This window comes from Cibotium barometz, chromosome 11, assembly GCF_041138505.1.
Source record: "Cibotium barometz isolate CiBa-2024 chromosome 11, ASM4113850v1, whole genome shotgun sequence".
Classification (NCBI taxonomy): Eukaryota; Viridiplantae; Streptophyta; class Polypodiopsida; order Cyatheales; family Cibotiaceae; genus Cibotium; species Cibotium barometz.
In genome coordinates, this window is record NC_141056.1 from 50,307,207 (window position 1) to 50,320,481 (window position 13,275).

General features: G+C 43.0%; 1 protein-coding gene across 4 annotated transcripts in view; it reads right to left on the minus strand.

Moving 5' to 3' along the window:
- LOC147634291 (serine/threonine-protein kinase CTR1-like) overlaps positions 1-13,275 on the minus strand; it is a 131,533-nt gene that overhangs the window by 90,158 nt on the left and 28,100 nt on the right. For 2 of the 4 annotated variants that reach the window (XM_086805426.1, XM_086805424.1), the window contains exons 5-9: positions 5,275-5,378; positions 4,904-5,097; positions 4,278-4,802; positions 4,114-4,154; positions 3,872-3,940 (exon numbers count right to left, since the gene is read on the minus strand). In XM_086805426.1, coding sequence (XP_086661552.1) covers positions 3,872-3,940; positions 4,114-4,154; positions 4,278-4,802; positions 4,904-5,097; positions 5,275-5,378 — 933 coding nt within the window. Of the gene's footprint in view, positions 1-3,871; positions 3,941-4,113; positions 4,155-4,277; positions 4,803-4,870; positions 5,098-5,274; positions 5,379-13,275 lie in introns of all 4 variants that reach the window. The other 2 variants (XM_086805425.1, XM_086805423.1) reach the window with 1 other exon arrangement.

Below are 13,275 nucleotides of genomic sequence, written 5' to 3' on the forward strand. Positions count from 1 at the left end.
TTTCACCCAATTTTTTGGGGGATTACAGCATTTGGTACAGGTGACAATTGCTTTAGTAGCTTTACACGTGCAGATCCGGTTCAAATTTGGTCTAACTGGCTGCCTAAAAACTAGGGCTTTTCTACATTGAGCCCATTTTTGGAGCATTCAACCAATTTACCTTTGATTTGCCAAAATTTGAGCAGTTGCAGCTTTTACAGGTGTCAGCTGATTGTGTTTTTCACGGCACATGTATACATTTGTGGTTTGCTGCAGTATATGTATGCCATTGTGGACACTTTGACAGATTTGCATCATTGTGCAGTACACTTGCAGATTTGGAACATGCATATGTATTTCTCGTGGTACTTGGATGATTTTGTTCTTGTCTTCTTTGATGATATCTTGGTACACTCAAAGAATGCTGCAGATCATGAAGATCATGTGTGCATAGGATCTTTATACCTAGGTATGCTCAGATAGCATCCCCTTTAATTAACCTTCTCAAGAAGAGTACCCTTTTTCAGTGGACTACAATGTGTCAGAGAGCCTTTGAGAAGCTGAAGACAGCCTTAGTAACCAACCCTGTCCTTAAATTGCCAGATTTTACCAAACCCTTGAGGTAGTTACTGATGCCAATGGGTTTGCCTTAGGTGGTGCTCTTATGCAAGAAGGTCATGCAGTGGCCTATGAATCCAGAAAACTCAGAACACATGAGAGAAATTATGTCCATGACTTGGAGTTACTCTCAGTAGTTTATGCTCTGAAGCTGTGGAGACATTATCGCTTGGGACAAAGGTTCACCTTGATGACATATCATCAAAGTCTAAAGTGGATCTTCACCCAAAGGGATCTCAACATGCGTCAAAGGAGATGGATGCAGACCCTGTAGGAATTCGATTTTGAAATTAAGTATCGGCCAGGGAAAGAAAATGTGGTGGCAAATGCACTCAGCAGAAAAGCCTCCTTGCTTGCAATTACAGTGGTGTCAAATCCATTGATCAGTGAAGCAAAGGAGAAAATCATGCAAGACAAATTCTTTGCCCCTAGCTACCCTTGTGACATTAATAGACCCAAGGGACTCAACAATTCCCTTGATCTTTAAAGCATACTCATTTGATAGACATTCTTTTCTTCTCCACCCTTTTAGTCCATTGATTATCATGTTATTTATCTTCCGCATTCTTACGGTTTTGCTCGGCATTGCCTACTCGTGGTGACTTGTGACAGATTTGCTGTGTTATCATGGCCAACAGTAATAATGACCTCTTTGGAATGCTATCTCAGGAGGACATGCTCAATGGGGATAACTACCCTATGTGGGCTTATATGATGCGTCATGTATTGGTTGCCAAGAATGTATGGCTATATGTGGATGGCACTGAGGAGCGTCCTTTTGCACCTGCTCCAGCGGAAGGTGAAGTGATTCCGCTCACCCTCCTGCAAGTCCACTTCCTCGTCTTCCTCCTACTCAGCAACAGCGTACTTGGGATACTAGGGATGCTCAGGCCCATGCATTGATTGCTCTCTTGTGCCGCAAGCATATCATTCCGCACATTCGTTCCGGCACCACTGCAAAGGGTGCTTGTGATACCTTAGCGGCATTGTATTCAGGTCACAATGAGACTCGTGTAGCTTACCTTCGGGGCAAGCTTGAGACTGACCCCATGCTTGAAGATGACTCTATCGATCAGCACCTTACGCATGTGAAAGACCTACGAGAGCAGCTCATTAACATTGATGAGGTCTTGACAAATGGCTATCTTGTTCAGACAGTTTTGCATAATTTTCCTAACTCTTATCAGACATTTGGCACCACTTTGCGGTTGTTGGTTGGCAATGCACCTAATGCGGTCACTTTTGACGACCTTGTGACTCTCTTGCTCAGTGAAGAGCAATCTCGTTCCAACAAGAACAACATGATGTCTGTTGAGTCAGCAATGGGTGCTCCCTTTCGTGGGAATAGATCTGGGCCTAAACCTAGCCCATCGGATCCTCCCAAGACAGAGGACAAGCCTGAAAAGAAAAAGCATTGTAACTATTGCAGGAAAACAGGGCACACCATAGAAGAATGCAAGAAGCGTATTGAGAGTGAAAAAAAGAAGAAGCTGGCATCTTCTTCCACAGGTGCAAATCAGGCCAATTTGGCTACACATGTGTCAGCCTTGACCCTCACATCTTCATCGCCTGCAGAGATGTCTTCTGATGCCGTTGCTTTTAATGACTATGCTCTATAGTTTGTACTCCATGGTATGCATTGTCTGGCAGATGCATTTTAGGGGGGGATTTTACTTGTCCACATGCAGCTGGTGATGCCTCATGGTCACTTATGCTTGTTGACCCTTATGCTGGTCTATGCTAGACGCTTTCTCTTATGTGATGTCTACTGGAGATGTCTTTTATGATGTTTTCCCTTGCACGGGATTGTTTCTACAGTGTTGACGTTGTCACTTTCTCACATGTGATGTTTACTGGGAGTGCCTTCTACACACTTGGCCAGTGTTGGCTTGCTCTCATGGTTTTGACATGTCACATGTATATTATTCATTTTGGGATTATGCATCTTTACACTTGCCATACATGCCTTTGATCATGGCATCGCTGAGAGTTTACCTATCCTCTCATAGCATTGGCTGATGCCCGCCTCGAGCCTCCATTTTTTCTCCCCATTTTCAACTTTTCCCATTGCTGAAGTTTTACTTTTATCAGCCCTACCAATGCTGATTTTTCCTCATCGGATCCTCCATTGATGAGTTTCACTTTTGCAACTTACATTGCATGTCTCACAGGCATGACTTTTGGATCCTGTTGCCTTTACACATGCGTATATCTGCTAGCTCTTCTTATGCTTATCACTGGTGCAGTTACAGAGCATTGATGTGGATTACATACAGTTCAGCTTGGCATTTGGTACTTGCCTTCAGGGGGGGTATTATGCGATGCCTCTTGATTTCATGCAGTTGATGTCCACATGATCTTTGCCATGCATTTCTGGTGATGAATTTATTTACAACTGTGCTCTAGCATTAGCGCTATGACATTGGGGATTCTCCTTTTTCCCGTGATATAGTGCTTGCTTTTTCCATTGGCACTGTAGTTCATTCTTACTGTGGAGCATAGTGCAGGGCAGCATTCACAGCTTTATCACCCTGCTGCTACCCGTTCACACCATTCACTTGAGGGGGGTTTGTTGGTCATGTCCACTCCCGGCTAGTTCAGGTGTGCACCCAACTCACCCACGGGCACTTTTTCCCTGTGACTGGACACAGGTTTTTTCCCCGTGTGAACACACTTATGTGTGTTGGGCACTTAGCCCTAGGCCTTTTAGTACTCACTTGCACTTTCATTTCATATCATTATTGAGTACATCTTTTTCAGCACTCTCACATTTCTCTGTGCTTGAGGTTGTGTGTGTGTGTGTGTGTGTGTGCAGGCTAGCTTCCCTCCTACCCAACAGGGCCTGGGCAGGGGATCACTTTGCCCTAATACTTGGCATTTATTTCAGTCAAGAAAGAAGTTGTGCCGGTAATTGGTGATTCGTTGATGTGGCCGATTTTCTGTCAAGAGAGTCAGCTGGTAGTGTTATTTGTCAATGTCCAACATGCACAAAAGCATTGTAGCTAGCGTGTGTGGAGTTCTCACTAACCCATGTGGTTTTGTAGGCTGAGTGCCATCATCATTTACAAACATGCTAGAGACGCACCAACACCCAAAAAGAGGGCTCCCCACTGTAACTCCAGCAAATCCGCATAGTGGATAACTTTCAGGAGGAGTTAAGATGTTAATCCAATAATATTTAGTTTTGGGTAGTTACAAATGTCAACTGTGCTTTGAAAATACAGCCTAATATATGGTTCTGAAAATATAAAAGTCTAAACACTTTGTCACTCACCTCCCTCATGAACTCATCCAAGCGCTCTTCAAGGAAATCTTGCTCTATGAAAACTTTAACAGCAACATCCTGAAATTGCCAATGGAGAAGGTCAGATAGACAGAAATCAATAGAAAGAAAAAGTGGAGTTTTTCAACTGAAGAAGCTGGGTTCCCAGTTAAAAGATAGTCAATTCCGTCCCTCCCACCTAATCCATGCATGCTGAGGGTTTACTAGCTTAATAATGCAGAAAATATACTTACAGATCCATTCCAATCAGCCCGATGTACTGTCCCAAATGACCCTGCCAGGATAAACATCACCACCAGAATAGATACACAAACATAAGCACTAGCTTTACACCAAAGCCGCTCAATCGTTTCTAAGAATGAGCAAGGTCAAAATGCCCACTGACAATCATACATACCTGCCCCAATGCGCTCCTTAACGTTAAGCTCCTCCCAAGCTATTTCCAAACCATCTAATGCAAGCGCTAGCTCCATACTCTTGGCTTTTAGCACAGTTCCCTCTAATGCTTCAGGAGGATCTATTCTACTTTCATCCAGCACGTCCACTTCTGCAAAGGAAACATGCAAAGAACCTACTTGGCCAAATTGCAATGTGGGCTGTTGTGTGGTGTTGATGTTAGCTTCCCGAGGGTGGACCAAATTATGTACAGTGGATCGTTTATCAGGTGTAGATGTATCATGTTGCCCAGAGACAGACTCTTTCATCTTTCCCACTAACTGCATTTGCAGAGATGTGGCATCATTAGTAAAAGAGCTTGCTTGATGCGGATGTATTATGCCATCAGCCTTACTAGCCAAAGAAGTAGCCATTGGAGTAACACCAGCCAACTTGTCACTCTGAGCACAAACCCTCCTACCAGCTAAAGTGTCACTTGACAAGCTCTTCCAAAAAGCATGATTGCTTTCTCTCCGTTTTGATTCCACTACAAAACCATTTTTTGCATCAGATAATTGGGAAAACAAAGAAAAACAGCTTTTAAGATTAAAATACCTGGACACACAGAACTCTGGCAAGCAAGCTCACAACATATGATTTCTGTGCCTTTCACACTATTTCTAGAACTCTGCCACTCCAGCCCATCATTTCCCAAAACTTCTGATGCCTTCAACTCTGGAAGCCGAAGAGGTGAAAAATTCACTGGTGAACGTAGGCTCTTGAGAAAAGCCTCAGGAGAGCATAAGTCTCCAGGACTAGCAATCAGATCCACTAAAAACTCCCTGCACAAATATAGATCTGCCACTCTTAAGACGCTGCAAAATGCAACAACTTAGTTGCCGAACATCCTACAATAGACCTTGTTCGGCTCTTTAGTTCACTTTACAATTAAAAGAAACATCGTTTCCAAATCATGGCAAGTGATCTGCACTTTCCGAAAACTGGCACAAAGAAAGTACCTTTGAGTCCCACAAAGAACAAGACATGAGACACCATCATCCTGCCCACAATATTTACACCCACGAGCAATCCGACATGGGAGGTTCACACTGTCAGCCAAAGCCTGCACCAGCATAATATGCACTTTAAACTCTTTCAGCCACAGCTTCAAGCTCCACCAAGCAAAAGTTGGAGAGGAGTGTTTAGTATTCTACTTAAGCATGGTCTCTTAGAGAAAGGTTTATGTCTATATTTCCAGAAATCAACAAGGTTAGAAAAGATCCCCATTTGGCCAATGAGGTGATAGCTCAAGTGGTAAAGGTGTTTGTCTAGGACCAGGAGGTCGTGGGTTCATATCACATGCACGCCCATGCCATGGCTAATGCTGTGCATGACCAGTCTTAATCCCTGGTTAAGTATCAGTAGGACAGCATTAGCATCAGCAACCTCATCATCTTCAGCATCATCATCATCATCAGCAGCCATACCATCACCAGAATCATCATCATCATCATTAGCATTAGCAACATCATGGGAAGGCACAGGGGCCTAACGGCTGGCAGTAAATGCCCTGTCGGCTGGCAGCTGACCTTGTGTAGCGGTGACCAGATGCTCCTACAGTGGGCAGCAGGTGTGGCAAGATCAGCAGGCAAAAGCACAGCATATTCAGCATATTGTGGGAATATTTGTCCACACAACAGGCCGACAGCTGTTGTAGCTCGCAGACTGCATCCCAAGCATATCTATAGGCATTCAGTCCATAATTCAGCAATTATCAATTCATTCTCATCATTCATAAGTTTAGTCCTCAGTAGAAGATATGCAAAAGGGCCTACGGGGTCTGACCAAGGCCTTAAGCATGTACAAGCATTTATGCAAACTTTTTGTACCATATGAAAATACAAGAAAACCCTGGCACCAATCTCTCTCTTCTTCGGGGGAGCAACACTCCAAAGGCTGGCTAGGGTCCCACGATTAGCAATCTATTAATTGGCCAGATCCGCCTTACGAGGTTCATTGACCATTTTGGCAAGCCTACAAGACCTTTGCTGGTTTCCCAACAGCTGACATGCCCCTCTTGCATCGCCACATGCATCATCCTCAGTCATTGGATGCAACTATCAATTAGGGTCAGGATTAGTCCACTAATTAGGAAATAATCGGTAGCAAATCAGCATGGATTAGATATGGGCAGGTTTGGAGCAATTTTGGACCAGTTTTGAGCAGCCTAAGCATGAACAAACTAGCCTAGCCAAAGGTTGGGCACCTTTTTATGACACTCATGTAGGGCTTGCACTCTCACCAGCTTGGGGATTAATCCTGGGTTTTGGATCAAACTCATATAGATATTTTCGATGAGACATCGTGGGATGTGTGCCCTTGTGTACCCCAACAACATAGAATACAAGCTTGGAAGATGGAAGTTGGGCCATTACCATGGTGCATGATGCATTGAACATGTTTGTTCGGCATAAAACATGCATTCGTGAACCTGTTCCGGAAACCTCGATTTAATGTTTGTGAATGTCCACGGGGCCAGCCACGCCTAGGAAGCCCGTGTCCAAAATGGCCAGAAATTGAAGCAAAAGATTCAAGTTTTCCTATGTATGTTTATGGGTTGATCATCTATCGAGTCGGAGGATATAATAACATGTTGCAGCAATGATGCAAGAAAAAGATGTATGCAACACTTTTGACAAAGTTGTCAAATACATATGTACGCAAAGTTCTGCAAATTTCAATAGCATGAGAGCCCAAGACATTAGTGGATGGACCTTTCTTTGTGCCAGTATATGTGAGGATTTCTACCTCTTAATCCTTCTATTAACTATTCTAATCACATGATTAAGAACTAGAGAGACAAGACTTGCAAGATTAAGCCTAAGAACTTGAGTTGATTGAATTGCACACGGGTGCCCTCTTTAAACAGGGATTGAAGAGTTACAATCAAAGAGTCATGTTCCTATGCAGGATCATGCCCTTTCATGAATAGGTGTGTCTTTAGACTAATAGTCATGTCCTTTGTGAAGTGGTGTGGCCCTTCGAAAAGGAGCGTCCCTTGACCGGTGACCACTCGAGAAGGCACAACTCTTCACTTAATGAATAATAATAATATTAGTCACAAATCGTGACATTCCCTCCCATTTAAAATAAGACCCACGCTAAATAATGAACTGCCGTTTGTCAAAGATATCCTGGAGAAGCTTTGGGTAATTGGGTAATTTTGCAAATCTTCATCACTTTGCCATGTAGAATCTGACTCATCCAAATCTTTCCACTTAACAAGAAACTCCGTAGTGAGCTTTTTTCGAGTCTCTTTCTGTCGAACATCTAGAATCTCCTCAGGAATTAATATAAAATGTTCATCTTCAATTTCAGGAACATAGGAGGAAACATCTGGTATAAGCGAATCTCCTTGAACATACTTCTTAAGCCAAGAAATATGAAAGGTCGGATGAATCTTTCCCCAAGAAGGAAGAAGTTCCAACTTATAACTGACTTCTGAATTCTTCTTCAAAATCCGAAAAGGACCATATAATCTAGGCCTGAGTTTCGGAAATATTGACTTCACTGTCTTATAAAAATGAGGCGCAACATACAGTAAAACAAGATCACCTTCATTGAACTCTGCATGTCTTCTACTCTTGTTTGCATTCTTTTGATATTTCTCTTAAACTCGAATCATTTGATCACGAATTTGAAGAATAATGTCTTGTATTTCTTGAACTAACTAGTCAGCTAATGCCACTTTATGTTGCAAAACAAAATTTGTTGGCATAACTGGTATATGGCCATAAGCTACTTGAAAAGAAGTCATTCCAATTGCCAAATGGAAAGAATTATTGTAGGTAAACTCTACCAAAGGCAAATAATCTTCCCATGATGCCAATCGAGATTGAATATAGTGTCGAAGTATTTCCTCTGAAATCTGATTCACTCTTTCAATCTGACCATCTGTCTGAGGATGATAAGCTGAACTGAACAAGTTATTAGTTCCAAGAGACTTGAATAACGAAGTCCAAAAATGTCCAATAAACTTCGGATCTCAATCACAAATAATCGACTTTGGTACACCATGAATCCTAAAAATATACTGCACAAATAATCAAGCAACGTTTGGCGCAGTAGCTCCTTTCTTACAAGGAATGAAGTGAGCCATTTTAGAAAAGCGATCCACAACCACAAGAATCTGTGCGCTTCCCTTGGAAGACTTCGGCAAGGAAGTGATGAAATCCATACTAATACTTTCCCATCTTTCTTGTGGTACCGGCAAGGGCTAAAGAAGACCTTGAAGTAACTATCTGTTAGGTTTCATCTGCTAACAAGAGTGGCATGCTGCAACAAACTTAATAACATCCTGTTTCATCTGAGGCCAGTAATAAGACATTGTCAATAATCGTTACGTCTTGTTTACTCCAGGGTCTACTGCATAAGGTACTTCATGATGTTCACGCAATACGATCTTTCGCAAATGTGCATTGTGCGGCACGCATATGTGATCTTGATAATAAAGAAGACCATCCACAAGAGAGTATGAAGCATAAATCTTCAATTCTGAAGGAGTCGGCTGTGTCGAATGCAAAGTCATGAAAAGCACTTGAGAAATCCTTATCAATCAAATACTGATCTTTAAAACAATCTGGGATCTCCATTGTTACTGTAGAAATTGCCATCACCGTTGCTTGAGGCATGCGACTAAGAGCATCAGCCACAACATTCTGAAGTCCAGGCACAACATTCTCAAGTCCAGGCACATGCTCAATAGTCATGTGAAAATTCGATAAAAATTCAACCCATCTGCCTTGTCGAGGATTCATCATCAAGGCTGAGTGAAGATAGACTTTTAACAATTGAATCTGCTCCAAGAAGATAATGCTTCCAAGTACGATAAGCATGAACTATCGCCAAAAATTCCTTGTCATAAACTAGATATCTCATTTGTATGGCTGAAAACTTATGACTGTCAAAAGCAATGACACGTCCAAGCTGCATAAGACCACCATCGGAAGCACAATCGGAAGCCTTAGTCATTACTTCAAACGGAAGAGTAGGATCTGCAATTGCCATAACGGGTGTAACATGCGGAGGCTTCGGGGGAGATCGGTAACTTCAATGCTCAGAAAAACAGCACACTTGTCGCGACGAAATTAACACAAAAAACTGAATATAGATGTGCAGAAAAATAGAGAGAGAGAGAGAGAGAGAGAGAAATGAAATGAAATGTTATATTAACGTCTTCAAAAGGCCAAAGTTACAACCATGTGACATCTGATACACTGTCTAGAAAAGAAAAGAAAGAACTGAAGGTAAGTATCTAGCCCTACAATACATCAGTAGGGAGCATCCGGAAGCAGCAACTAGGGAGAGTGGGAAGCTAATGCTACTAGTCAAAATGGGGTACATGAGTACATGGATACATGAATACATGAATATGGGGGAGTACAAAAGTGACAGTGAGTACAACAGTATATTGCTGGAGTGGTAATCATCCTAGGAGCTCTAGCATGGGTCTCTGCCGGATGGCTTGGATATCTGCCATAGTGAGATGCCTGGTCGGACGAGCCCGATGCCTCGCAATGATGCTCTGAATCCTCCGGTGTAGGCACCGTCTCCGATGTGAGGATCCGCGAACCCTTGGGCGTCTGGATCTGCCCAACTGGATAGAGAGAGAGGAAGAAGAGGACACAGTATTGGGTCCCGAATACCCTCTCTAGGGGCCCCCACCACGAATGGTGTATTTGCTTTTATTAGAATGATGTAAAATACTGAAATAAAAGACTGACTGAACCTTCTTGGGTGAGATGAATCTCTACCCTTGACCTTCAATCCTTCACCCCTTCTGCGTTAGCTTGATCTAGGCTGTCCAGGCCCTTGCTTCAGCTTCAGCACTTGGCAAATGATGAGATGAATAGAATAATATGTGGGCTGGGTATTTATACCCTTTCTGGACAGCAGTCGGCTGGCTAAAAGGCAGTCGGCTGTCTCAATATGCTCCACGACTGAATAATACAGCACAAAATCAGAATTAAATGCTGCGCATGACTAATAATAGGCTTGGGCACTTAGGCGCATGGGCAAAGGAGGCTCAACACTGTGCGCCTGCTGTCTTGGAGGCTGGGCAGCCTGTATAGGCTGCCCCACACTTGCCCTACAGCAATCCCATGGCTGGATAACCAGTCGGCTACCCATGCCAAGCCCCTAGGGCTGTCTGTAGCCCTCCCATGACCTACCCATGGTTGGTGGGTATAGCCAGGGCCTTCCTGGCCCTTATGGGGATTGTCTTATACTTTCCCCATGCCCACATGAGTTCCTGGGGTAGCCCTATGGGCTGGCCCCTTTTCCTAATGCAAACCCTAACTGTCTACACAGTGTTCTGGCATCCGGTATCATACCAGATACACAAAGTCACTGACATCATTCCAGAAGGAGACTCGCAGAGCGCGGACTTGCACTGTTTCATGTGCACACCTGACCTTGGACTCATGTGCAAGACAATGCACACCTGACCTCGGACGACTGGAATGGAACCCTGGCTGACTCGTCCCAGACTGGGCTCACATGGGATCAGCTTTCCATCCCAGGTCCTGCACCTTCTGTACAGATATGTCTACGTGGCATCCAAGTACGGGATGCACGTGACAACGGGGGTAGTAGTCAAGGCCTCTTTTAGTGCTGTAAAAGCTGCTTCTGCTTTGGGGGACCATTGAAGCCTTTCGTACTTTGTCAACTCTGTTAGAGGGGCTGCAATTTCAGAAAATCTGTACACCTTCGTGTGATAAAAGTTAGCAAGACCCAAGAAAGATCTCACATCAAAAATTGTCACTGGAATTGGCCACTTGACAATAACTTCAATCTTCTTAAGATCCATTGAGATGCCATCTGCGGAAATGATGTGTCCCAAATACTCTAGACGAACTTTGAAAAATTCACTCTTCTTCTTGTTGATGAAGAGAACATTAGCTCGAAGAATTGAGAACACAATCCAAAGATGCTCTTTATGCTCACTGACTGTCTTACTAAAGACCAAAATATCATAAAGATAAATGATGACAAGCTTATCCAGATGTGGTTCAAATATCTCATTCATAAGAGTCATAAATGTAGCTGGGGCATTGGTTAACCCGAAAGGAATTACCAAGAATTCATAATGACCATACTTCGTTCGAAAAGCTGTCTTGTACTCATCTCCTTGACAAATACGAATCTGATGATATCTGGACTTCAGGTCAATCTTGGAGAACACCTTCGCATTGAGAAGTTGATCAAACAGTTCATCGATGCGTGGCAAGGAAAATTTGTTCTTAATTGTCAGCTTGTTAAGTGCACAGTAATCAATGCATAGACGCATTGAACCGTCTTTCTTTTTCACCAACAAGACTGGAGCACCAAAGGGACTCTTGCTTGGGCGAATATGTCCTTTGTCAAGAAGTTCCTTGAGCTGCTTTTGGATCTCTTGCGATTCTACAAATGAGACACGATAAGGAGCTCCAAAAGGAGGAGTACCGCCAGGGGACAAGATCAATTGGATGATCCACTGGACGTCTGGACGACAACTCGTTAGGTAATTCATCTAGAAACAGATCAACAAACTCCCGGAAGAATGGCTACTGCAAATAGGAGATTGTTGATTTCGAGGCTGAATCGGCTGCGTCCATTGCCCACACCATGAGAAGGGCTACTGGCGCAGTTCTTTTGCGAATTAACTGCTTGGCTTGCAATGCGGAAATGACTGGAGGTGGCTTATGTCTAAAAAGTCCTTGTAAGTGAAAACATCGATTTCCTTTTACAAATTGCAATGTATGATTCCGAAAACTGATAAAGGGATCAAACTGGTACAACCATGCTTGCCCAAGGATGATGTCATAGCGAGTGTCACATGCACTCTGCACTGTACTGCATGGTGACAAACTAGCTCATCATCATCAGTGCAACATTGTACAGTATTAGTTCCATTCAAGATGATATTTGTCGTACACCGTGACCCCATTGTAATCCTCAGTCCAGGATAAGTCAAGCACGAGCTACATAGGTCATTCTCAGCCATAGCAAGTTAGTTAGTCAGTCTAAGTCTCTTAACCCACTTAAAGATATGCATTCATGCATATACAGCAAGGTCAACACACGAAACGTTTCATTACTGAAACGTTTCGCTGTCGAAACGATCTATTTTAGAATGAAACGTTTCAAATGTGGATAGGTGCACAATGAAACGGTAGATCGAAACGATATATGCATGACAGTATGAAAATATATTGCTATAACGTCACCATTTAAGAAAGGAGAGCAAAAGAGACATAAAAGAAGGGAAGTGAAAGGCTTAAAAATATTGAGAGAGGCTAAACCATAGGAAAAATCACAACTTCTTGTTCCACATCAAACGAAATGGTTTCAGTGATGCGCACGAAACGTTTCAACACCGAAACGTGAAACGAGTTTCAAGGCCACCGAAACGAGTTTCATGGTTACCATGATATACAGTCAGTAGAAACCTTAGGGTTTGCATCATCAGAAAGCATTCTGCACATTGCACATCATTCATCCATTGCATCTAGACCATGGCAAACACCACATATCATCTAGTATTTATCAGGATATTTACTAGGATTTTTTTGGTATTTTTTCCATCATTTTCAGCATTTTACACATCATTTAGGCATTTATGGTGGACATGAGCAGTCGGCCAACTCAGTAGCCAGCCGATTGGCTCATGGTGTCCATATAAATAGAGTTCTTGCATATATTCAGCCATTCGTTCGTCATATTCAGCAAAGAAGCATTCAAGCGCTTGTCATCCTCAGCACTAGGAGCATAAGCGATTGCAGTTCCAGCCATCTTCTCTACAGCAATAGGCGCATCAACGCATGAGCATTCAGCCATCTTGCATCAGTTCAGCATTGAGCAAAACGCATCAGTTCAGCATTGAGCCTACAATCCACCTTGCGTTTTCTGCATCCATACAGTTTTCAGCATTCATCATCTCATCGTTTTGCTCCAACCACTTGGTGAAGGTAAAACGTAGA